At 48.6% G+C, this 26265-nt stretch overlaps 2 protein-coding genes and 1 long non-coding RNA gene across 3 annotated transcripts in view; 1 reads left to right on the top strand and 2 right to left on the bottom strand.

The window, feature by feature from the left end:
- The window catches only part of LOC144341060 (uncharacterized), a 558577-nt gene that overhangs the window by 484061 nt on the left and 48251 nt on the right, over positions 1-26265 (bottom strand). The gene's annotated exons all lie outside the window — the stretch shown is intronic.
- TMEM271 (transmembrane protein 271) lies at positions 1242-3487 on the bottom strand. Its single transcript, XM_028848194.2, has one exon. The coding sequence runs from the start codon at positions 3449-3451 to the stop codon at positions 2306-2308; it is 1146 nt and encodes a 381-aa protein (XP_028704027.1). The 5' UTR covers positions 3452-3487; the 3' UTR covers positions 1242-2305.
- LOC144341021 (uncharacterized) lies at positions 3666-25056 on the top strand. Its single transcript, XM_078002748.1, has 4 exons — positions 3666-4145; positions 4616-4760; positions 6039-6161; positions 23501-25056. The coding sequence occupies exons 1-4, from the start codon at positions 3666-3668 to the stop codon at positions 23596-23598; spliced, it is 846 nt and encodes a 281-aa protein (XP_077858874.1). The 3' UTR covers positions 23599-25056.

The following is a 26265-nucleotide window of genomic DNA, read 5'->3' on the forward strand; positions in this document are numbered from 1 at the left end:
ACTTCAGAAAACAAAAACACAGGAAATTTGATTATTTGCATCTGCGCTGCTCATGCATTTGCTCCAGCCAGGTCAGTGCCCAGCAGCCTTCTGCAGGGAGCCAGTAAGTGCCCACCCCCGGGCAGATCCACCTGGCTGCCCCTGTTGTGTAGTTCTGGGAAGCTGGCCTTACAGCCACCTGAGATGCCTCTGCTCAGAAATCAGGAGGCACCTGGCCATGCCGCGCTGATTGGATGTAGGCAGACAGAGGGAAGTATCTTAAAAGTCACACTGCTCTGCCAGCGATCACATTTTTGCCTAGGTTGATGACTGCTGGACTGGTTGTCCTGGGGCAGGAGAGGGCTGGGCTGTAAATGGACAGTTGGACCAGTCAGGTCATGCCCTCTGTTCAGCTGGACCCCCTTTCTCACTCCACCATCCAGGGAGGCCTATTATGGGCCAGCATCTGAAGAAGCCTGTGAATGAAAACCTAGTAAATTGGCTGTGAGTGATTCTTTGCCTCCAGCAGCATCCACATAGCAAGGAGAGGACACTGGTCCATGGCATCTTTGACCAGATCCCCGGGCTTCACAGTAACTGAGCAGGCATCAGAAGGGGAAGGTTTGCCAGCTCTGGAGAACAGCACCTGAATGGTGACAGGTTTCACTTCTCATCACGGAAATGGGGCTGGAGCCTCCTCCCTCTTGTGGCCTCTGCAGCAGCAGGGAAGCCCGGCCAGGTGCCAGCAGGGCTGGGGGCCTTGGTCACCAGGGGTACAGGGAGCTCTGGCTTTGGGCAACTAGGGGTTGAGAAGAGGCCTCACTCCAGAGTCTGCACCTGAAAACTATGCTCCATCCTTAAATTTGGCTACTTTTTCACAGCTATAAGTAGACTTCTATACACAATACAGATATTACACGTGGTTTCTGTAGCTTCTCTCTCCTAACTGCTCTGTGCTGGCACTCACCCCGCAGAGCACTGGCTGCCTCCCGGTCCCCCGGCAGGAGGTACTCATCTTTCCCACCAGGCTGTGGCTCTGCTCCCAGCTGCTCAGGGTCAGCAGCTACCTGCCTGGCGCCACAATTCCAGCACGTGGGAGTCGGATCACATTTTCCCAAGACTTGGAGCTGGCCTGGCTACCAGCCAGCCCAGCAGACAGATGGAAACACACTCCACCAGCATATGGGACTCATTTCATATCATGTGTGAAAACACACACACACACATATCCTCATCATTTAAAAGTATGACCTTCACATCAATTAAGGCGATTACGGGGTATATTTTAAATGAAATGTTATCATACTCAAAATTACCAGATTAACGAAATAATCAACAGGAAAATTATCTATGCCAGAAAAACTATGACTGATTTTCCAAAATAGGATTAGATTGTTCATATGTATTAACCAAAAATAAGCTCTGCTTTGCAGTTGAAACCACACAACCAGTTTCCAAAAAAAAAAAAAAAAAAAAAAAGAAAAAAGAAAAAGAAAAAGAAAAGAAAAGAAAAACGAAAGAAAAGAAATGTATGGGATGTGGCATCAGTGTCTCTACACACACAGAAAGTTAGCTTTAGAAAGAGGCTGGATTCAGTCAACTAGCTAGCAGAATACAACTGTTCAAACTCAACGTCTGTCAGACCAAATGAAACCATTTCTCCCAACACTGACTTGTGCGTAGACATCCTCTAATTCCAATTTGATGAATATTCTCCAATAACATAGCAATTAATTTAATAAAGGAACTCACCAATTTTAAATTGCAATAAATTTACCAAACATTTTCACTATTTATGGAGAGCTTTACAGTAAGAAAGTATCAACAAAAGCAGGCACATCCGTGTACAAAGTGTTGCCGTTGGGTGTTTTCGCTTCTCCTTTCCTGAATTACCAGTTGCTTTTCGTCTCTGTCCGCTCTTCCTCCGTGGGAAGTCGCCGTCCTGGGGCGCTCGCTCTGTCCCCCTCGCCTCGGACCACCAGGCAGAGCAGCCCCAGGGTTTGGACTTGCCAAGAAAAGTGCAGTCGGGCTAGCCAAGCCCAAACATTTATTGTAAACTTGAAAATGGAATCCAGATATGAACGACACAAATAAGAAGAGAAACCTCCCAGATACAGAAATGGTCACATCAGGGGCCCCCTCCTGTGGTCACGGAGCCCGCAGAGGGGGCCAGGCCGGAGGCTGCAAAGCCACGTGGAAGAGGCAGCGCCCCTGAGGCCTGGCCCTGGACCCCACCCCGCCGCCCGTCCTCCCTTGCCGCGGGGGTCCTGAGCGGGGCGGGGGGAACGCAAGCACGGTCCGCGGGATGGGGGTCCGGCCCGCGGGCTCAGCAGGCCCGACGGGTCTCCCAGGGCCGCGGCGTCTCGCAGGGCGGCCGGCAGCAGTAGGGGTAGGAGGCGTTGAGGTCGGGGTCCGAGGGCGCGTACCCCGGCAGCTCCACCGACGGGTGCCCCCCGCAGCGCACCTCCGCGCCCGCCTCGTCCAGCGCGTGGAGGACGCCCACGTTGATGTAGGAGACCGCGTGGTGCGCCGCGAAGCCCGCGCAGTCCCCGGGGGCGGCCAAGTCCGACTCCTCCGGGGAAAGGATGGAGGCCTCGCTCGGCCGCTGCTGCAGCCGCCGCCCCCGCCGGCCCCGCCGGCCCCGGCGCGCCCGAGAGGCGAGCGGCTGCGCGCGGAGCCCGGAGCCGCCGCGGGGCCGCGCCAGGGCCCGGCCTCCCCTCCGCCTGCCGCGCCGACCGCGCCGGGCCTGCGACGACTTGTAGTTCTTGACGAGCAGCAGGCTGAGCAGGCCCAGCAGGCACTCGAGCGAGTTGAAGACGGTGGAGAGCACCAGGCCGCGCTGGTAGTCCTTCAGCTGGCGGCACTTGGCGGACGTGGCGCTGTCCAGGGTGCTGCGGGAGCGCGGGGCGCCGGGGGCCGAGCCCGGGGCCAAGCCGGGGGCTGAGCCGGGGGTTGAACCTGGGGCCGAGCCGGGGCTCGAACCTGGCGCCCGCGGGGGCAGGCAGTAGTGCGAGTACTTGCGCTCCACCAGGGACACGGTGTCGCCGTCGATCACGGCGCCCGCAAAGGCGCTGAGGACCCCGAGCATGAAGACCAGGACGCCGAGCAGAAGCAGGTTCTGGCTGCTCACCGGCCCCGGGGCCCCGGCCGCGGCCCCCGGCTCGCCCGGCGCGGCCTCGGAAGCTCCTGCCGGCGCCGCGGGTACCCCCAGACCCGGGCCCGGCTCCGACCCCGCGAGGGGCGCGTCCCGGGGTCCGCAGCAGAGCAGGGCGGCGCCGAGCAGCGAGAGGCCGGCGGCCAGCAGCAGCCCCGAGTAGAAGGCGCCGGCGGCGGCCCCCAGGCGGAACGGCTCCCCGCGCAGCTCCGAGCCCAGCGAGAAGCACTTGAGGCCGACGGCGGCGGCGCTGAGCGCGCAGGCGAGCAGGAGGCAGGAGGAGAGCGCGGCGCAGGCCCCGCGGACGCTCCACTTCATCCTCCGCGCCCGAGCCGGCCCGCACCCCGCGCGCCCGCCGCCGCCCGCCGCCGCCCCCGCCGCCTGCGCCTCCTCCCGGCGCCGCGCGGCCGGACCGCCGGCCTCCTCCTCATCCTCCCGCGTCCTCCCGGGCCCGCGCCGCCGCCGCCGGAGCCCGCATCCTCCGCCTCCCGCCGCCGCCGCCGCCGCCGCCGCGACCCCGCGCCGGGAACCGATGCGGCGCAGAGACCGCAGGGCGCGCGCCCCCTCCCCAGCCCGCGGGGCCCCTCCCAGGACGCTCGTTCCCCCCCCACCCCCCCACCCCGCCCGCGGCCCCGCGCGCCTCGCCCTGGCGCCGCCCTTCCCCGCCCCCGGCAGCCCCCGCCACCCCCGGGACGCCCCTCCGCCTCCTCCTCCCAGAGCGGGGGTCCCTGGCCGCGTCTCTCCGCCTTCCTTCCCTATCCGCGCCCCTATCCGGCGCGGGCCGCTGCGGAAACGCCGCTCTCCACCCCCAGCTCGCTCTCCCGGACCCCCTGGGCCCCACCCCCAGCGCTCCCCACCGCTCGGCGCCCCTGCGTCTGCGCTCCCCTCTCTCCCCTCTCTATCCACTGGGTCTGGGCCTCACTTCCCGCCCACCCGCCTGCCAGCGGCCGGGAAGCCTGTGGAAGTTATGGGGGTGCAGGGAGTTGGGGAGAGGGGAGCTCGTGTGCTAGGGGTGAGTGGGTATTGGGGAGAGCCTGGGTAAGGAGAAGGGGAAAGGGGGAGCCTGGGAGAGGAGGGAGGAAAGGAGAGCCCGGGTGCTGGGGTGGGGGGGAAAGGAGCCCGGAGAGGGAGGGGGAGGGGGCCAGGTCCTGGGGGGAAGGGAGGAGTGAGCCTGGGGAGGGAGGGGGAGGGACCGGGTGCTGGGGGGAAGGGAGGAGTGAGCCCGAGTGCTGTGGGGGGAGGGGGTTGTTCAAGGGATGAGGACGTTCAGGGTCTCTGGGAAGTGCTGACGTCTGCGCCTGTGCGGCGTGTTGCTTGTGGGTGCCTGTGTGGTGTGTTTCGTGTGTAGTGTGTGCATGTGTGTGCGCGCGCGTGTGCACGCGGTTCGGGGGATGAGTAGGGGCGCTGACTTTTAGGACTAGCCATTTGAACTAAGCTGGAGCTGACGTCTTAGAACCTAGGATGAGTCTCGTTTGGTTTTAGTCTGCAAAGCTCGTCTGGATCAGACAGGAATTTTCCCCAGACGCGGGTGCACGTGAATTAATTCATCAGAAGGCGGTTCACGGCCTGAGTGAGGGGGACAAGGGCGGCAAATTCCTCCGCCTCATTCCTACCCTGGCGATTCGAGGTGGGTGAGAGGAAGGCGTGGGGCGGCTGGGTGTGTGGGGTGGGGGAAGGTCACCTCCCCGGCCTCTCTGGGCCCTCCAGCCTTTTCCTGAGAGGAGCTCGCCTCGGCCCCTTGGTTGGGGGGATGGGAGCGTCTCCGGAAGGCCGTCGGCCGAGCAGCTGGGCCTGCACCCCTGGTCCCTTCCAGTTCGTTTCTGCTGTGGCGGCAGGAGGCTGGGGAGCCGATGACTCACCCTGCCGGCTAATTGCAGCGTTAAATAACTTTGCGCCGGATTCAGTGGCTGCAGCAGGGAAGGCGCTCCGGGCGCCGGGGGAGGTGCAGGGACGCCCTGAGAACGCACCTCCGTCTGTGTCACCAACCTTAGCAAGTTCTGGCCTGTGGAGCCCTCACCCAGAGGGCAGAGCTTCATGCCCCTGAAGGGCGCAGTTTGTCCCATGGTGCCCGGTGGGCCCGGACAGAGCCCCCAGAGGCTCTGTCTGAAGGAAGCTGCACCCACAGGCTGCAGGCAGCGCGGGCCCCTCGCCCACCTTTCTCGGAAACCATCTGCCCATGTGAATCTATGTGAAGGCCCTTCATGCGCTCCTGGACATCTGCGTGGGATTTACTTCAACTGCTATAGCTGCGAGGAGGACGAGCATGTTTCACTGTATTTTTAGCAGAGAGTGCAGATTTTAGAACCTCGCGAATGGTCCTGTGTATCCTGCACGATGACTCGCCAGAACAGTAGGAATAGTGACCCTTCATTTGCATTTATGGTGCATAGGTTTTCAACGGACAGTGTGTAAATCAGCTTGTATAATAATCGTGGCACCCACGCGCGCGAGCAGACTTACCATGAACTGACTTCCACTGATTATTGCGGTTTCCAGGGAAACGAGGTTTGCAGCCACCTCCGGTGAGGGCGGAGCGGCCTCTCCATTCCCAATGCAGCAAGGCTGCTGCAGCCACGACGATTAGGCTTTGGAGGAGGAAGTGAACTGATGGGGCCTCATCCTCCTCCCTCCCTAAAGGGTGAGGGTGGAAGGATGGGGCTGTGCCCTCTTAGGGCAGGGAAAAACAGCTTGGAGGGGGTTCTGCCATCAGAGATCCCATAGAAGGCAGGTCAGTCCTGCAGAATTTCTCCCCAGTCTGGCCACCAGCCTCCCCGGCCCCTTGCTAGAGGCCCCCATCCCACTGGCGGCTTGCTGCTGCCACAGGGCCTTTGCACAGGCACCTCCTGCAGCCTAGGGTGTGTTGCCTCTCCACGTCCTCACCGGCGTCTGCCTTTGCATTTCCCAGATGCTCGCTTCATCCCACTGAGGAGTAACTCAGTTTTGTGGGATCCCACTGCCCTCCAGGTGCCGCTCCGCGTGCTCTACACAGCCTACACAGCTTTTCATTCAGTCCTTGCGGCACACGAAGGTAGGCGGCCCCACTGTCCTCACAGAGGCTTCCTATGCAGGAGCCAGTGACTGGCGGAGCGCCGCTCACACTCAGGCTCCAAGAGCTGCCTCCCTGCGGTCCCCTGCCCCGGACAGACGCTCCTCCATAACAGGCAGGATTTCCCTGTGGTCCAAAGGTGTGTATCCCTGCCAGACTGGGAGTTCAGCTCACTGCGATCCTGTCCAGCTTGCCCCCATCTCCCATCCCCATCAGGATCTGGCTTTGCCCCAGCTATGTGGAACGAACGCATGAACAAATGAATGGGTGGGTTGCTCCATCTTGTGACAGGACGGCAAAGTCAGCTGGTTCTCCTCCTATGGCGCTCAGGGCCAGGTGAGGCAGGTGGGCCCACACGCAGACAGGCCCCCATCTCTGTATTGGGTGTGGGGAAGGGGCTCTGGGAGGGTGCATGCCCCAGCTGCAGGAATGTCAAGAGCAGAGGCCCTGGAGGAGACAGCCCGGAGCTGGCGCACAGTAAAGTCCTCAGGTAGGAGGGGCAGAGTGAGGGTGCCACCGTCGGGCAGCAGATGCCCACCCAGAAGGGTCTTTGAGCCTTGCTGGGAAGTTCAGATTTTACCCTGAGGATAAGGGAGGCCCTGGACCCGCAGGAGGATGCCCTGGTATGTCTAGAAGGAGCCCTGCCACTGGGGAGCTGGCGGGGTTGCTGCCCATCACGGTGCAATCACAGGTTTGCCTGCTCATCTCCCCCACCCTTTTCCCATCACTTCCTGAGACTCTGCAGATGGTCAGCAGTGTTCCTGAGTGGATGACATTGGGTTGGCAGAGAGAGGGGAGGGCAGTCTGTGGTCCCGGTCATGCAGTTTCCTTGTACAGTCCGTTGAGCTCACAGGGACCCGTCAATGACCCTTCACTCAGAGGGACGGCCTCTACACTTGAGCTGGTTTCTGACACCTAAAAACAGAAGTGGAAATGGGAGCAGACGCAGGCACATTTTCAAAGCTGATTCGGTTGCTTTCTGGCAGAATCCCTTCCCCCAAGCACCTGCGGGGCCCACCCCTTAACTCCGCCCCATGAGGGGACCTCTGGCAGCTGCAGTCTAGTCAGGTGATTTCCGGGGCTCGGGGCTCAGGGCTCAGGGCTCAGGGAGGGGCACTCACCTCAGAAAGAAGCGCCGTGCTTTTGAGAAATGACTTCTACAGGTTGTTGGGGAAAGAGGAGTTATTTTAAAGATCACAGAGCCCGATGTGCCAGGAGCATTCACACAGGGCATATAGTCCCCACAGCTGCCTCTGTGCTGGGGCCACCTCGCCCTCCTGTCCTAAAGACAAGGAACCTGAAGCCCAGAGATGGTGTCTTAAAACAATCGTGTGGTTTTTTTCTGATTACAACAGCAATTGTGTTAATCCAAGAATATTTTTCCTATCAACTGTAAACCTTATTTTAATATTTACATATTTATTAGCATTTAAAATTCAATCTCCTAGAATATTGACTTCAATTAGTTTGGCTGATTCTTTTTTTTTTTTTTCTAATTTGTTTATCACTTAACTTTTTAAGTACTTTTTTTTTTGAGACAGAGTCTCACTCTGTTACCCAGGCTGGAGCGCAGTGGTGCAATCTCAGCTCACTGCAACCTCTGCCTCCCGGGTTCAAGTGATTTTCCTGCGTCAGCCTCCTGAGTAGTTGGGACTACAGGCTCCCACCACCACGCCAGGCTAATTTTTGTATTTTTAGTAGAGACGGGGTTTCATCATGTTGTCTAGGCTGGTCTCGAACTCCTGACCTCAAATGATCCCCCCACCTCAGCCTCCCAAAGTGCTGGGATTACAGGTGTAAGCCAACACACCCAACCTCTTTTTAGTGCTTTCATCCTTTATCTTTTTAACTACGTAAGTACTCAACATTTTAAATTATTAATCTTCACTGTGTTATTTCCAAGAACAATCACTACTGACCTTTCACTTACGCAGCCACAGTGTGTGCCTCTCTGTGTAACTCTGCACAGCTGGTGATTTATTGAAAGAACTTACTCTCATAAAACCGCAGCCAGCGAGTTCTCAGAGACACAATAATGCACCTTAAATATTACTTTAAAAGCTCTTATCTTGTGAAATGTAATCGATCCACAGAAAAATCATAAAGTATATATGTAATAGCTTAATGACTTATAAATGAGCATCTGTATACTTTCCACTCAAAAAACAGAATATTGCAGGATTTGAGTACACAACCTGTACCTTTCCAACTACAGCCTCCCTCCCACCAGAGCTTCTGCTGAGTTCACTTGAAATCACTTCCTTGCATTTATTTATACTTTCATTACCTTGACAAGCATCCCTAACCATTCTAGTTTGATTTTGCCTGGTGTTTGAACTTTATATTAATGGAATCATAGAACATAAATCTTTTTTTTTTTTTTTTTTTTTTTTTTTTTTTTGAGACGGAGTCTTGCTCTGTCACCCAGGCTGGAGTACAGTGGCCGGATCTCAGCTCACTGCAAGCTCCGCCTCCCGGGTTTACGCCATTCTCCTGCCTCAGCCTCCCGAGTAGCTGGGTCTACAGGCGCCCGCCACCGCGCCCAGCTAGTTTTTTGTATTTTTAGTAGAGACGGGGTTTCACCGTGTTAGCCAGGATGGTCTCGATCTCCTGACCTCGTGATCCGCCCGCCTCGGCCTCCCAAAGTGCTGGGATTACAGGCTTGAGCCACCGCGCCCGGCCTTAGAACATAATTCTTATATCTCTGGCTTCTTTCATTCAAATTTGTGTCTGCGAAGTGTATCCATGTTGCATGCAACGGGGGCTTTTTCATCGCTGGTTACTGATTCACTGCATGAATATGACACGGTTTATTATCCATTTCATTGCTGATGAACATTGGATCGTTTCTAGTTTGGGAATATTATTAATAAATTGTGAACCTTCTTATTTGTGTGCCCTGATGTACTTGGACATGCATTTTTGGGGTGTATACTTAGTGAAATTGCCGGTTCATGAGTAACACCTATCTTCAGGTATTACTTTTTGTGCCCTTTTATATTGGGATACAATTTATGTGCAATACCAATCATTCATGTTAAGTGTACAACTCAGTGAGTTTAGACAACTGGACACTTCGTTATGAGTCACCATCACTGAGATGATCCAGCACTGTCCCAACTCCCCCCACGTTCTCCTTTGCAAGCACCCTCTCCCTCTGTTCTGGGCACAGGCAACCACGACCTGCTCTCTGTCACCGTAGCTTTAGTATGAAATTTCACATACATAGACTCAGCAGCATAGTCTTTCCTGTCTGGCTTCTTTCTGCTGGCAAAATGCTTGGAGACTTTTCCATGTCGCTGTGTGAATCAATGGATCATTTGTTTTCATTGCTGAGCAGAATTCCACCAACATTTGTTTACTCATCCATGAAATGATGGGCATTTGGTGTTTTTCCAACTGAGATTGTTATGAATAACGCTGCTGTTGTCATTCAAGGACAAGTCTTCTGTGAACATGTTTTCACTTCTCTTGGGCACATCCTTAGAAGTGGTATTGCTGGACTGTATCAAAAGTTAATATTTAACTTTCAAGAAACTGATAAACTGTTTTCCAGAGGGGCTGTACCATTTTGCATTCCCAGACCAAAGTGTGAAAGCTCCAGATGCCCCACGCCCTCACCAGCCCACGGTGTTGTCAGTCTTAATAATGCTGACCATTCTGGTGGGTTTGCAGTGGTATCTCATTGTGTTTTAATTTGCATTACGTTGACAACTAATAGCACTGAGCCTTTCATATATCTTTAGTAAAGAGTCTTTTCAAATCCTTTGCCAATTTTTTAAAAATTGGGTTGTCTTCTGGTAATTGAGTTGTAAGAATTATTTATACTTTCTGAACGTAAGTTATTTATTGGATAAATGTTTGGCAAGTATTTCCTCCCAGTCTTTGACCTACCTTCTTATCTTCTTATCAACATGTTTTAAAAAGCAAAACTTTCCATTTTGATGGCATCCAGTTATTACTTTTTTCTTTTATGGTTTTTATGTACTACTTAGGAAATAATTGTCTAAACCAAGATTACAAATATTTCCTTGTCTTTCAGAAGTTTTATGGTTTTAGCTCCTAAGTGTACATCTGTGATCCACTTTGAATTAATTTTTGTAAATGGTGTGATGTAATAGTCAAGGTTTTTATTTTTGCACATGGATATCCAGTTGTTCCAGTACCATTTCTTGAAAATAATCACCAATACCATTAAATTACCTTGGTACTTTTATTAAAAATCAATTGACTGGAAAATGTGGATTGATCTCTAGGCTCTCAGTTCTGACCCATTGACTTATATGTCTGTCCTTTTTTTTTTTTTGAGATAGAGTCTCACTGTGTTGCCCAGGCTGGAGTGCGGTGGTGCTATCTCGGCTCACTGCAACCTCTGCCTCCCGGGTTCAAGCAATTATCCTGCCTCAGCCTCCCAAGTAGCTGGGATTACAGGCGCGTACCACCACACCCAGCTAATTTTTGTATTTTTAGTAGAGATGGGGTTTCACCATGTTGGTTAGGTTGGTCTTGAACTCCTGACCTCATGATTCACCTGCCTTGGCCTCCCAAAGTGCTGGGATTACAGGCATGAGCCACTGTGCCCAGCCATGTCTGTTCTTATGCTAACACCACAGTATCTGGATTATTGTAGCTCCATAGTGAATGCTGGAATCAGGTAATGTGAGTCCTCCAACATTTTGACTCTTTTTCAAAATAATTTGGCTATTTTAGGTCCTTTGCACGTCCATACAGATTTTAGACTCAACTTGTCAATTTCTACCCGAAAATGTCTGATTGAGATTGTATTGAACCTATATCTTAATGCGGGGATAATTAGTATGTTAGCAATATTGAATCGTCTAACCTACATTTACTTAGTCTTCATTAATTTATCTCATCAATATTTCGTAGTTTTCAGTGCACAGACTTTGCACACATTTTGTTAAATTTCCCTATAAGGATTTCATATTTTTATATTTTTCATTTTGTAAATGTTAAAGAAATAAGACACCCTTGTTATTTTTCTTTTTTTCTGTTTTTTATTTTATTTTATTTTTTTATAGAGAGAAGGTCCCACTATTTTGCCCAGGCTGGTCTCGAACTCCTGGGCTCAAGCAGTCCTCCCACCTCAGCCTCTCAAAGTGTTGGGATTACAGGCAGGAGCCACCACACCTGGCCAGATACCCTCATTAGATTTTTGTGTCTATTCTTATTTCTTTAAAGTAAAATTTACTTTAGTAAATGTTACTATATAAATATATAGCATTAATATAAAATTGTTTGTTACTAGTCATATAAATACAATTAACTTTTTAGATTGCCCTCTTACCCTGTGACCTTGTTAAATTCACTAATTCTAGCAGCTGCTTTTGTGTATTTGGTAAGATTTTCTACAAAGACAATCATGCCACAGGTACACAGAACCCATTTTACTGCTTCCTTTCCAAACTGCATGCTTTTTTTTTTTCTTGCTTTATTGTATTGGCTAGGTCCTCATGCACAATAGTGAACAGAAGTAACGAGAGTAAACAGCCTTGCCTTGTTTCTTGTCTTAGTGGGAAACCATTTAGTCTTTCACCCTTAAGGATAATGTAAGCTGTAATTTTTTTTGGTAGATGCTTTTTATCAGGTTGAAATCTATTTCTATTTTGTTGAGTGTTTTTATCATGAATAATTGATGAATCTTGTCAAATGCTTTCTTCCTCATCTTTTGAGATTATCATACGGTTTTTCTTTTTCAGCCTGTTAATATGATGAATAACACTGATTCAGTTTCAAATGTCCAACCAAGCTTGTACTCCAGAGGTGAAGCCCACTTGATCACATGTATTATTCTTTTAATATATGATGGATATGACTTGCTGTTCTTTTGTTGAGGATTTTTGTGTTTATGTTAATGAGGATATTATTTGTAGTTTTCTTGTAATGTTTTTGTCTTTGTTTAGTGTCAGAGTAATGTTGACTTCATAAAGTGAGCTGGGAAGTATTCCCTAGTTTTCTCTTTTCTGTAAAAGAACTGTATAGAATTGATGTTATTTCTTCCTTAAGTGTTGCGTAGAATTCACTTGCAAAGCCATCTGGGGTTGATGTCTTCTTTGGGAATGACTTTAGCTATAAATTCAATTTATTTAACAGATATAGGGCTATTAAGGTTATTTAATTTTTTTCTTGAATGAGCTTTAGTGTCCTGTGTTCTTCAAGGAATTTTCCCATTTTAGTTACGTTCTTAGATTTGTTGGCATAAAGTTATCCCAATATTTCCTTAGAAGTTGTGACTTTTACTGCACATAAAACATACCTCAATAAAGCCAAAAAAAAAAAAACAAAAAAAAAGTAAAAGAATCCCTTTTGGCCGGGTGCAGTGGCTCATGCCTGCAATCCCAGCACTTTGGGAGGCCGAGGCAGGTGGATCACCTGAAATCAGGAGTTCCAGACCAGCCTGGCCAACATGGGAAACCCTGTCTCTACTAAAAATACAAAAGTTAGCCAGGTGTGGTGGCACACGCCTATAATCCCAGCTACTTAGGAGGCTGAGATAGGAGAATTGCTTGAATCCGGGAGGTGGAGGTGAGCTGAGATTGCACCACTTCTCTCCAGCCTGGGCAACAGACTGAGACTCCATCTCAAAAAAAAAAAAAAAAAAAAAATCCTTTTTTATCTATAGGATCTGTAGTGAAGTCCCCTCTTTCATTTCTGATATTGGTAATTTGTGTTTTGTTCGTTTGTTTTTTGTTTGTTTGTTTTTTTTTAGATGGAGTCTTGCTCTGTCACCCAGGCTGGGGTGCAATGGTACAATCTCTGCTCACTGCAACCTCTGCTTCCTGGGTTCAAGTGATTCTCCTGCCTCAGCCTCCTCAGTAGCTGGGATTACAGGTGCCCGCCACCACGCCCGGCTAATTTTTGTATTTTTAGTAGAGATGGGGTTTCACTATGTTGGCCAGGATGGTCTCAATCTCTTGACCTTGTGATCTGCCTGCCTCAGCCTCCCAAAGTGCTGGGATTACAGGCCTGAGCCACCGCGCCCGGCCTTGTGTGTTCTCTTTTTTCTTAATTTGGTTAGAGATTTATCAGTGTTACTGACCATCTCAAAAAACTAGTTTTTGGTTTCATCATTATCTTTATATTTTGTTTTCTATTCATTGATTTCTGCTCTTTTGGCTATTATCTCCTTTTTCTGCTTCCTTTAGCGTTAGTTTTCCTTTCTTTTTCTAGCTGTCATTTGAGACCTTTCTTTTTTTCTTATATAATTTTTAATGCTATAAATTTTGCTTTAAACATTTCCTTAATTATATTCCACAATTTTCCTTATGTTATGTTTTTATTATTACTCTGGTAAAAAAATTTCCTAGTGATATTTGTGATTTCTTCTTTTACTCATTGGTGTTGAGAAGTGAGTTAACTTATAGACATTTGGGGTCCTTTCTAGATTAGTTGTTGTTGCAGATTCCTAATTTATTACTGTTGTGGTCTGGAAACACTCTGTAAGATGTTGATCTTTTGAAATCTGTTGAGACAAGCACATGGCCTGTCCTGGCAAATGTTTCACATACAGTTGGAAAGAGTGTGCATTCTGAAGTTGTTGCTGATTATGTTCTCTAAATGTCAATTCAGTTTAGTTCATAGTGTCATTTGGATCTCCCGTATACCTTTTTCTTTTTGTCTACTTATTCTGTTACTGAGAATAGCATGTTAAATCTCCTGCTATGATTGTAGATTTTCTATTTTTCCCTTTGGTTTTATTAGTTTTGTTCATATATTTTGGCATACTGTTATTAGATGTGTATATGTTTGTAATTGTTGTCTCTTCCTATTATATTGAATTTTGTCTCATAATACTCATTCTATTGAAGAATTTTTTTTTTTTTTTTTTTTTTTTTTTTTGAGACGGAGTCTCGCTCTGTCACCCAGGCTGGAGTGCAGTGGCCGGATCTCAGCTCACTGCAAGCTCCGTCTCCCAGGTTTACGCCATTCTCCTGCCTCAGCCTCCCGAGTAGCTGGGACTGCAGGCGCCCGCCACCTCGCCCGGCTAGTTTTTTGTATTTTCTAGTAGAGACGGGGTTTCACTGTGTTAGCCAGGATGGTCTCGATCTCCTGACCTCGTGATCCGCCCGTCTCAGCCTCCCAAAGTGCTGGGATTACAGGCTTGAGCCACCGCGCCCGGCCTTTTTGAAGAATATTTTGTGTGCTATTAATACAGCTACTACAGGCCATGCGCAGCGGCTCGTGCCTATAATCCCAGCACTTTGAGAAGCCAAGGCAGGAGGACTGCTTGAGGCCAGGAGTTTGAGACCAGCCTGGGCAACATAGTGAGACTCCCATCTCTCCAAAAAAAAAAAAGTTTAGGAAATCAGCCAAGCATAATGACATGTGGTGGCTGAAGAAGAAGGATCTACATAGGAGGCTGAAGCGGTAGGATTGCTTGAACCTAAGAGTCGGAGGTTACAGTGAACTCTGATCACACCACTGCACTCCAGACTGGACGACAGAACAAGGCCCTGTCTTAAAACACACATGCACACGCACACACGCGCGCACACACACACACAGCCTCAGCTATGACAACTTTCTTATGCTAGCTGTTTGCATGGTATATTATTTTCCATCCTTAAATTTTAATTTCCACCTCTTTCTCTCTCTTGAAGGCAACATAAGGTTGGTTCTTGCTTTCTTAAGTCAGTCTGACCATTTGTGCTTTTTGCTTGGGATACTTCATTTATGTTTGATGCAATTATCTAAATGGTTATAGTTACATGATATTCTCTATGTGTCTCATCTGTGTTTTGTTCCTCGGATTATTCTTTCTTGCCTTCTTGTTCATTCATTAATGTTATATTTTCTTTGGACATATTTTTCTTCATTCGTTAGTGGAAGTAAATTTCCATATCATTATTTTATCCATTAAGGCAAAGCTGCACTGTGTGTGTTCAAATTTACATTCCCACCCAGGTCCCTTTCTCAGTTACCTTTTTCAATCTTTTAACTTTTTTTTTTTTAATTTTATGTCTCTCTATAGTTTTCTGGTTATATCCATTCTATCTCCTTCTATATATTCTTATTTTATAAATGGTGGGCAACAAGCATGCCCACAGACGTGACTTGCAAAGGTGAAAGCTGACTCCCTGGGGGTGATGAGAAGAGGCTTACCCCTGCTGCCTTGCCCGGAGCTGCTCCTCTGGTAGCTTGAATCCATTTCTTTCATATCCAGCCTTCATCCCTCAGTAACCCAACTGGAGCCACTCAAGACCCATGCGCCAGAAGGACGACCATCGTTATTCTGGGGCGGGCAGCAGCTTCCAACAAGATGGCCTTGTGATTCCAGGTCACGACTGCCTGCTCCCTTCAGAGGAAGGGCTCACCCCAAATCCAAATTCCGCTGTGCGTGGCCGTCAAATGTGAGAGGCCATCTGGGGACTTGTCATGGGGACTGGGGTGGACACAAGTCACCTTTCTAGCTCCCTGTTGGATAACCTTTCTGTATTTGATGAAAAGTAGTACCTGAAATATAGTACCTGATGAAGTAGTACCTGACTTCCGGACTTGGAGTTTGAAACTCAAGTTTCCAGCTGCCCGGAAACGTGCTCGGGAGACTGACTTGGAAGACAGAGCGCCAAGGAAGCGGCGTCCCAGCGTCACTTCCGGCGGGGAGGGGCGGCGTTTGGCGACCTTTGACGCTGACTTCTCAGCAGAGGATCGCAGTGCCTCGGGCAGCAGTGCTCAGAGCTGCCGGGTGGGATATGGGATATGGTAACCTCTGGGCCGCAGTGCCCCGAGGTGCGGGGGATATGGTAACTGGGAAACAAGGCCCCGAGCCCAGTTACTGCCCCTGTTAGTTAGGCAGTGAGGATTCAGTAGTTTGCAAGACTTTGCCTGACACTGTGCCCGGGCGTGGTCTGGGCAGTGTCTTCGCAACATCAGCGAAGGTATCTGGGCTTTTTCCTGTGGGTCAGCGGGTGACTCCTTCATCTGTCGTCCCTCCATCCGTGTGGCCATCTTTTGTCACGTGCCTGCACTGTGGACGTCAGGCTGGGGACACACAGGACCGACTGGACAAGGTGAGATCTAGAATTTATGCCTCATTCAGTTAATGTTCTTTAGATAATTTGTTCAACATTTATTTGGTAAGAAGTGGGTAAAAGTTTTTCCACTGGTAAAGACCTTACACTTTCTCAGTAACCTATGTACCAGCTGTCCTTTCGCTCACATCTTTGAGCTTTTCTCCCTGTATTAGTCAGGGTTCTCTAGAGGAACAGAATAGGATAGATGTATTTGAAGGGAAGTTTATTAGGAGAATTGACTCACACGATCACAAGTTAAGTCCCACAATAGGCCGTCTGCAAGCTGAGGAGCCAGGAAGCCAGTCCAAGTCCCAAAACCTCAAATATAGGGAAGCTGACAGTGCAGCCATGTCTGTGGCCAAAGGCCCTGGAGCCCCTGGCAAACCACTGGTGTGAGTCCAAGAGTCCCAGAGCTGAAGAGCTTGGAGTCTGATGTTCAAGGGCAGGAAGCATCCAGCATGGGAGAAAGATGGAGGCAGGAAGACTCAGCCCGTCCAGTCCTTCCACATTCTCCTGCCTGCTTTTATTCTGGCCATGCTGGCAGCTGATTAGATGGTGCCCACCCGGATTGAGGGTGTATTTGCCTTTCCCAGCCCACTGACTCAAATGTTAATCTCCTTTGGCAACACATTCACAGACACACTCAGGATCAGTACTTTGCATCCTTCAATCCAATCAAGTTGACACTCAATATTAACCATAACATTCCTCAACTCAAAAAAGCAAAGAAAATTCCCCCCAAACACAACTCCACTTTCTCATGAGTGTTTGTGAGAGAACTTGCTTAGGATTGCAGGGGTACAGTGGTTTCTAGGTGCACAGCACCTCCGCAGAAAATTTCCATTATCTTTCCTCCTGTCACGCCTCCCTTCCAGCCTCCCGAAGACAGGCCTCCTGCCTCCTGACCCCACTGTTCAGTCTTCCCTGTGTCTCCTTTCTCAACTTCCCTCGGGTCCCTTCTGTCCCCTCCGTAATGCAGGGCAGCTCAGCTCTGTCCTCCCAGCTCCTGTCTTCAAGCTTGAGCAGCTCCCTCCAGCATCTCCAGGTCATCAGACACCACCTTAGAAAGTTGTGGGGGTAATGACCGGGTGCGGTGGCTCAAGCCTGTAATCCCAGCACTTTGGGAGGCTGAGACGGGCGGATCATGAGGTCAGGAGATCGAGACCATCCTGGCTAACACGGTGAAACTCTGTCTCTACTAAAAAAAAAAAATACAAAAAACTAGCCAGGCGAGGTGGCGGGCGCCTGTAGTCCCAGCTGCTCAGGAGGCAGAGGCAGGAGAATGGCATAAACCCAGGAGGCGGAGCTTGCAGTGAGCTGAGATCCAGCCACTGCACTCCGGCCTGGGCAACAGAGCGGGACTCCGTCTCAAAAAAAAAAAAAAAAGTTGTGGGGGTATTTTTTAAATGGATTTTTCTTTTATGAGTTCAAGTTTAAGGGAGTCAGTTTACTTGCTAGTTTTTCTACTTCTGTGTAACAAATTTTCACCATTTTAGTAACTTAACACAAATGCATTATCTACCACTTTCTTTTTTGTTTTTGTTTTTGTTTTTGTTTGAGATGGAGTCTCAGTCTGTCACCAGGCTGGAGTGCAGTGGCACCATCTCGGCTCACTGCAACCTCCTCCTCCCAGGTTCAAGTGATTCTCCTGCCTCAGCCTCCTGAGTAGCTGGGATTACAGGCACCCACCACCATGCCTGGCTAATTTTGTGTTTCTGGTAGAGACGGGGTTTCACCATGTTGGCCAGGCTGGTCTCAATCTCCTGACCTCTGGTGATCCACCCACCTCGGCCTCCCAAAGTGCTGGGATTCCAGGCATGAGCCCTGCACCTGGCCCTCTCCACTTTCTGTGGGGTCAGTTGGGTCCTCTGCCCCTTGCCGCTCCAGGCCGAAATCAAGGCGTCACCCAGAGCTGTGATCTCATCTGAGGCACAAGGGTCTCTTCCAGGGTTGTTCTGGTTGTTGATTTGTCAATGATCAGTTGTAGGGCTGAGGCCCTCACCCCTCCCAGAAGTCACCACCCTTCCCAGGTGGCCCACATGGGCCAGTCTGCATCCTTCCTGCTCCTGCTTCTGCTCTCTCCTCTCAGGGATCACCTGATGAGGTCAGGCCCACCAGAGGAGCCCAGGAGCCACGTGGGCCGGAGTTGGTGAGCACTGGCTCCCGGAGCGGATTGCTGCACTGCAGGAGCTTTGCAGGCCAGCTGTTAGATACAGACATTGCTGAACATTAAATGATATGCACTTAGAATTAAATAAAGCTTACTTAAAACATAGGTAATAAATACTCAAAGCCATCACTTTGTAATTATTTTACTACATTTTACATCACCTGCGTTCCTGAGGTCACTGATACCGGCTGTATCTGTAGGGGTAAAAGCTGGAATGGGCTACCACCGTGTCTTCCTAGCACCGTGCTCAGTGACTTTTTGTGTGTGGCTCCAAGTCGGCCACAAGGGGGACATTTACACTATAGAAAGTGGCAAATGCTACAAATGCAGGCTGGATTGTTGCTTTATTGACTGTCTAGATTTAATGAAGTTATGGGAAAATTCGAGTAATGTAGATTAAATTTAAACGTGTGTTGCGGCTGTAACCATTACATTGTGAATAGTACCAAAAATCAAGGAAATGTTCTTCCAGTATTAGAAAACTATCATCTGACTCAGAAGAGACACTCATGTCATTGATGAAGTGACGTTCCACTGTCTTTGCGATTTCAGTTCTCTTTTACTTATTAACATAAATGAAAGTGTGAACCACGTTCAACTCAGAACTGCACTGTTTTTTAATAATGTGAGAAGTTCTCTGCTGGGTCAGATGATAGTCAGGCATTTATTCAAAGCCTGGTTCTGTCAAACCGTTGTTGGTGATAGAATTATAAAATCTGAGAGTGGGCCAGGTGCAGTGGCTCACAGTTGTAATCCTGGCACTTTGGGAGGCTAAGGCGGGTGTATCACTGGAGGTCAGGAGTTTGAGACCAGCCTGGCCAACATGGCAAAACCCCATCTCTACTAACACTACAAAAATTAGTCAGGTGCGATGGTGCGCACCTGTAATCCCAGCTACTTGGGAGACTGAGGCAGGAGAATCATTTGAACCCAGGAGCCAGAGATTGCACTGAGCCAAGATCGTGCCACTGCACTCCAGCCTGGGTGACAGAGTGGGACTCCATCTCAAAACAAAACAAAAAACTGATAGTGGATTTTGTAAGAAACAGTAAGTCACACTGGAGTGATACGTACAAAACAAAAAAACAGAGAAGAATTTTGCTTAAAATATATGTTATTTCTAAAATTATATGAAGAAATTACTAATGGAAATTTTTATGTTAACTCTTACATAGTAGCATGGATTTTAATAACATAAAAGTATTTTCAAGTGTTTATCCCTGACCCACCAAGAAAACAGAATAACTTATGTTTTTTAAGTGTGGCAATGGTAAAAACAGACACAGAAAAGAATCCTGGTGCCCTTCACTCATGCACTTGCTTATTGGCTTGTTACTGTCAGGCAGCCAGGGCTTGCTCTAGGCCTTGGGGCACAGCAGTTTGCAAAAGGACAGGGCTCCTTTTGCAAGGAGCGTGGTGGGAGAGACGGAGATTAATCACATCTTCACAAAAATACCCAGTTACAAACCATAAGTCCAGCTGCTGGAACATACAGGAGCATGTGGCAGGGGCTGCTGTCTCATAGGGACTAGGTGGAGTCCCCTTCACACAGGTGTCCCTAAGTCTTAGCCCTTGGTTCTGTCCCTTCTGTCTACACTCACTCCCTTGGTGACCTCGTCTAGTTTTTCCTTTCCTTTCCTTTCCTTTCCTTTCCTTTCCTTTCCTTTCCTTTCCTTTCCTTTCCTTTCCTTTCCTTTCTTTCTTCTTTCTTTTTCTTTTTTCTTTTTCTTGGCTATGAGTTTGTCATACATGGCTCTTATGATTCTGAAGTATGTTCCTTCAATACCTAGTTTATTGAGAGTTTTTAACACGAAGGATGTTGAATTTTATCAAAGGCTTTTTCTGCATTTGTTGAGATAAATATGTGGTTTTTGTCTTTAGTTCTGTTTATGTGATGAATCACATTTATTGATTTGTGTATGTTGACCCAACCTTGCATCTCTGAGATGAAGCCAACTTGATGGTGGTGAATAAGACTTTTGATGTGCTGCTGGATTTGGTTTGCCAGTATTTTATTGAGGATTTTTGCATCAATGTTCATCAAGGATATTGGCCTCAAGTTTTCTTTTTTTCTTGTATCTCTGCCAGGTTTGAGTATCAGGATGATGCTGGAGTCATAGAATGAGTTAGGAAGGAGTCCCTCCTTTTCAATTTTTTTGGAATAGACTCAGTAGAGTAGTAACAGCTCTTCTTTGTACCTCTGGTAGAATTCAGTTGTGAATCTCTCTGGTCCTGGGCTTTTTTTGGTTGGTAGGCTGTTTATTATTGCCTCAATTTTAGAACTCATTTTTGGTCTGTACAGGGATTCAATTTCTTCCTGGTTCTGTCTTAGGAGGGTATATGTGTCCAGGAATGTATCAATTTCTTCTAGATTTTCTAGTTTATGTGCATAGAGGTGTTTCTAGTATTCTCTGATAGTTGTTTGTATTTCTGTGGGGTGAGTGGTGATATCCCCCTTGTTATTTCTGATTGTGTTTATTTGATTCTTCTCTCTTTTCTTCTTTATTAGTCTAGCTAGTGGTCTATCTGTTATATTAATTTTTTCAAAACCAGCTCCTGGATTCATTGATTTTCTTGAAGGGTTTTGGGCATCTCTGTCTTCTTCAGTTCGACTCTGATCTTGATTATTTCTTGTCTTCTGCTAGCTCTGGGTGGGGCTTGTTTGCTCTTGGTTCTCTAGTTCTTTTAGTTAAGATGTTAGGTTGTTAACTTGCGATTTTTCTAGCTTTTCAGTGTGGATACTTAGGGCTATAAATTTCCCTAACACTGTTTTAGCTGTGTCCCAGAGATTCTGGTACATTGTCTCTTGTTCTCATTAGTTTCAAAGAACTTCTCGATTTCTGCCTTAATTTCATTATTTACCCAAGAGTCATTCAGGAGCATGTTGTTCAGTTTCCATATGGTTCAGTGGTTTTGAGTGAATTTCTTAATCTTGAGTTCTAATTTGATTGCATTGTGATCTGAGAGACTGTTATGATTTCAGTTCTTTTCCATTTGATGAGTTGTGTTTTGCTTCCAATTATGTGATCAATTTTAAAGTAAGTGCCATGTGGCAACGAGAAGAATGCGTATTCTGTTATTTTTGGGTGGAGAATTCTGTAGATATCTATCAGATCCACTTGATCTAGAGCTGAGTTTAGGTCCTGAATATCTTTGTTAATTTTTTCTCAATGATCTGTCTAACATTGTCAGTGGGGTGTTAAAGTCTTCCCCTATTATTATGTGAGAATCTAAGTCTCTTTATAGGTCTCTAAGAACTTCCTTTATGAATCTAGGTGCTCCTGTATTGGGTGCATGTATATTTAGGGTAGTCAGTTCTTGTTGAAATGAACCCTTTACCATCGTGTAATGCCCTTCTTTGTCTTTTTTGCTTTTTGTTGGTTTAAAGTCTGTTTTGTCGAAAACTAGTACTGCAACCCCTATTTTTTTTTTCTGTTTTTCATTTGCTTGGTAAATTTTTATCCATCCTTTTATTTTGAGCCTATGTGTATCTTTGCATGTGAGATGGATCTCTCTCTCTCTTTTTTTTTTTTTTTTAGACGGAGTCTCGCTCTGTCACCCAGGCTGGAGTGCAGTGGCGCGATCTCCGCTCACTGCAAGCTCTGCCTCCCAGTTCACGCCATTCTCCTGCATTAGCCTCCTGAGTAGCTGAGACTACAGGTGCCTGCCACCATGCCTGGCTAAATTTTTTTTTTTTTTTTTTGTATTTTTGTAGAGATGGGGTTTCACTGTGTTAGCCAGGATGGTCTCGGTCTCCTGACCTCATGATCCTCGCATCTCAGCCTCCCAAAGTGCTGGGATTACAGGCATGAGCCACTGCTCCTGGCCTAAATGGGTCTCTCGAAGACAGCATACTGACAGGTCTTGGCTCTTTATCCAGCTTGCTACTCTGTGTCTTTTAATTGGGGCATTTAGTCCATTTACATTTAAGATTAATATTGTTTTGTGTAGATTTGATCCTGTCATCATGATGCTAGATGGTTATTTTGCAGACTTGCTTATGTGGTTGCCTCATAGTGTCACTGGTCTGTGTATTTGTGTGTCTTTATAGTGGCTGGTAACAGTTTTTCCTTTCCATATTTAGTGTTTCCTTCAGGAGCTCTTGCAAGGTAGGCTTGGTGGTGATGAATTCCCTCAGCATTTGCTTGTCTGAAAAGGATCTTATTTCTCCTTTGCTTAAATTCTGGGTTGAAAATTCTTTTCTTTAAGAATGTTGAATATTGGCCCCCACTCTCTTCTGGCTTGTAGGGTTTCCACTGTTAGTCTGATGGGCTTCCCTCTCCAGGTGGCCTGGCCTTTCTCTCCGGCTGCACTTAACACTTTCATTTCAACCTTGGAGAATCTGTGATTATGTGTCTTGGGGTTGATCTTCTCATACAGTATCTTACTGGGGTTCTCTGCATTTTCTGAATTTGAATGTTGGCCTGTCTTGCTAGGTTGGGGAAGTTCTCCAGGATGATATCCTAAAGGATGTTTTCCAATTTGGTTCCATTTTCCCCATTTCTTTCAGGTACCCCAGTCAGCTGTAGGTTTGGTGTCTTTACATCATCCCATATTTCCCAGAGGTTTTATTTCATTCATTCTTTTTTTTTCTATTCTTTTCTTCCTATCTTACTTCAGAAATACAGTCTTCAAGCCCTAAGATTCTTTCTTCTACTTGGCCTGTTCTGCTATTGGTACTCATGGTTGCATTGTGAAGTTCTCATGTTGTGTTTTTCAGCTCCATCATGTTGATTACGTTTCTCTCTAAACTGGCTATTCTGGCTATCAGCTCCTGTATGGTTTTATCGTGTTCTTAGCTTCTTTGCATTGGGTTACAAACGCTCCTTTAGCTCAGCAAAGTTGGTTATTACCCACCTTCTGAAGCCTACTTCTGTCACTTCAGCCATCTCAGCCTCAGCCCCGTTCTGTACCCTTGCTATAGAGGTGTTGTGGTCATTTAAAGGAGAAGAGGCACTCTGAGTTTTCAGCATTTTTGCCTTGATTCTTTCTCATCTTTGTGGGCTTATCTACCTTCAATCTTTGAGGTGGCTGACCTTTGAATGGGGTTTTTGTGGGGACTTTTTTGCTGATGATGTTGTTGTTGTTCTTATTTTCTGTTTGCTTTCTTTTAACAGTCAGGCCACTCTACCATAAGATGGCTGCAGTTTGTTGGGGGTCCACTCCAGACCCTAGTTGCCTTGATTTTTCCCATACCTGGAAGTATCACCAGTGAAGACTGAGAAACAGCAAAGATGACAGCTCCTTCCTCTGGAAGCTCTGTCCCGGGGGGTACTGATCTGTTGCCAACCTGAACACACCTGCAGGAGGTGGCTGTAGACACCTGTTGGGAGGTCTTACCCAGTCAGGAGAAATCGGATCAGGGACCTTCTTAAAGAAGCAGTCTGGCTGCTTTTTCATAGAGCAGGTGTGCTGCATTTTGTTGGGGGTGTGGGGGGGTCCTTCCTCATCCAGACCATTTGTATTCTCCAAAGCTGGCAGGCTGGAATGACTAAGTCAACCAAACTGCAGAGATGGTGGCTGCCCCACCCCTGGGAGCTCCATCCCAAGGGGAGATCAGAGCTCTATCCATAGAACTCTGGCTGGAGTGGCTGAAGCCCCTGCAGGGAGGACCCACCCAGTGAGGAGAAGTGGTTGGGATCCCACTTGAAGAACCACTCTGGCCATGATCTGAAAAGGCAGCTGTGCTGTGTGTGGGGGACAGCTCCTCATCTGGACCACTTGTATTCTCCAAAGTCTGCAGGCTGGAATGGCTGAGTCTACCTAATTGCAGAGATGGCCGCCACCCCTCCCCTGGGAACTCGAACCCTTCTCAGGCAGAGTCCAGCCTGTTGCTGTTGGCTGACTGGGATTCCAAGCCAGTGGATCTTACCTTGTGAGGTGCCATGGAAGTGAGGACTGCAGAACGATTCTGCTTGGCTCCATGGAGTCAGCCCTCTTCCCAGGAATCTGGAAGGATGGATTTCCCACCTTGCCAGGGATCCTGGGGCCAGAGTACGTGAAACACCTGGGTCTCTGTGTGTGGCTGAGTGGCTGCTCTGCTGAAGTTCCACAAAGCTCTATGTATCGGCCCAAGGCGCTGGTGGTGGGGGCTCATGAAGGGATCTCCTGATCCACAGTTGCAAAGATCCATGGGAGAAGCATGATTTCCCAAGCAGGGTTGCACAATCACTCACCACTTCCTCGGCTGGTGGTGGGGGTTCCTGTGGCTCCATGCCACTCCTGAGTGGGCCATTGACCCCCCTACCACTTCTTTTCTTCTCCATGGGTTGAGTTGTTTGCCTCGTCAGTCCCAGTGTGAGAACCTGGATGCTTCAGTTGAAGGTGCTGAATTCACTCACCCCTTTTCATTCTTCTCTGTGAGCACCTCAGACTGCAACTCTTTCTAATCAGCCATCTTGGATTGACCTGAAGGTTATTTTAAAGTCATCTAGTTTCATGGCTTTAAGAAACACCTGTATTCTGACCACTCCCAAATTCATATTCAGCTCAAATCTTTTTCTGGGGCCTCCAGATAAGACAGAGTCACATGTCCAACATCTCTCTCAGGGTATCCAACAGGCACGCACCCATAATATTGAAACTCAAGCGTCTGTTCTCACACAGATCAGACCCACCCTAGTGCTCCCTGTTTGGGGACTGGAAACCCCAACCTCGCTCTGGCCAGAAACCTCAGGGGCATCTTCTATGCCTCCCACCCACAGCCAGGCAGCAAATTCTGTGGCCTCTAACTTCGACGTGCATCGGAGCCTGACAGACCCCTGCATTTCTGACCTGGGTGCTGAAAGAGCCATCCCTGGTCTTCGGTCTATTCCAAAGGAGTAGCCACAATTAGCCTTCAAAATTTTAACTCGGTGTGCATCATCCTGTGCTCAAAATGGCTTTGGGCTCATTCAGAGTAAGAGCTGAAGTCACTGAAAGAGACTGAGTCACTGTGTGCGCTTGTCTCCGGCCACCCCCAGCCCTGCGTCAGCCTCCGCCTCTGACAGCCACAGGGCTGCCCCTCCCCCTCTTCATGTCTTTACCCAAACATCACACAGGGGAGGCCTTCTCTGACTCAAAGTGCACCCCAGGGCTCCCAGTCTCTTTCTCAGCTCTATGTTTCCCATAAAGGAATCACTCTTGTGTTGTAGAATTCACTCGTTTGCGATGTTTATCCTTCCCATAAGCTCTGGAAGACAGTGTTGTCTCTTTTGTTCACTGGTGATCCCAGGAGGAGGAGCTGTCTAGCACAGGAGCACAGGAGGTAGGTGCTCCATGAGTATTTGTGGAGTGAACCAGCTGAACAGTTTAAGTAATTAGAATCCATAAATGGAACCTTGAAGCTATTTGCTAGGATGGGCTATGGTGAAACCCCCTTCGTTACCTGAGTCCTCAGCACACCTGCTACTCACCAGCGTTGCTGGCGGGAGTGAGGGGCAGGGCCTTGTGTCCAGGCCAGAGGTGCTGGATTTTGTTCTGAAAGTACTGGGAGACTGCTAGGATGTCTTGATCAGGAAAATGATGGGACCAGATCAGTCTTTTCAGAAAAATCTCACTGGCCACAGCATGGAAGAAGGATGGGGTGGGCAAGGCTGAGGCTTTGGCCGCTCTCACCCCTTGTCTCCACACGCGCCTCTGCCTTGCGTCTGCTCAGACCTGGGCACTGGCAGCTGCCCTGCTGGACAGATCAAGGCAGCGAAAGCATTTGTTCTCCAAAATGCTGACGGGAGACGACTTGCCCCAGCCGCCTGGGTCGTGAAAGAGGAATTTCAAAAGCAGTTGCCGAGGATCCCACTAGGATTCAAGAACACGTGGCCTCTCTCAAACTCAAGGCGTCAAAGCGGGGCCAGACTGAAGGGACATCGGGGAGCCCCACAGGACAGACGGGGCCAAGCAGCCT

This window comes from Macaca mulatta, chromosome 5 (genome assembly GCF_049350105.2).
Source record: "Macaca mulatta isolate MMU2019108-1 chromosome 5, T2T-MMU8v2.0, whole genome shotgun sequence".
NCBI lineage: Eukaryota > Metazoa > Chordata > Mammalia > Primates > Cercopithecidae > Macaca > Macaca mulatta.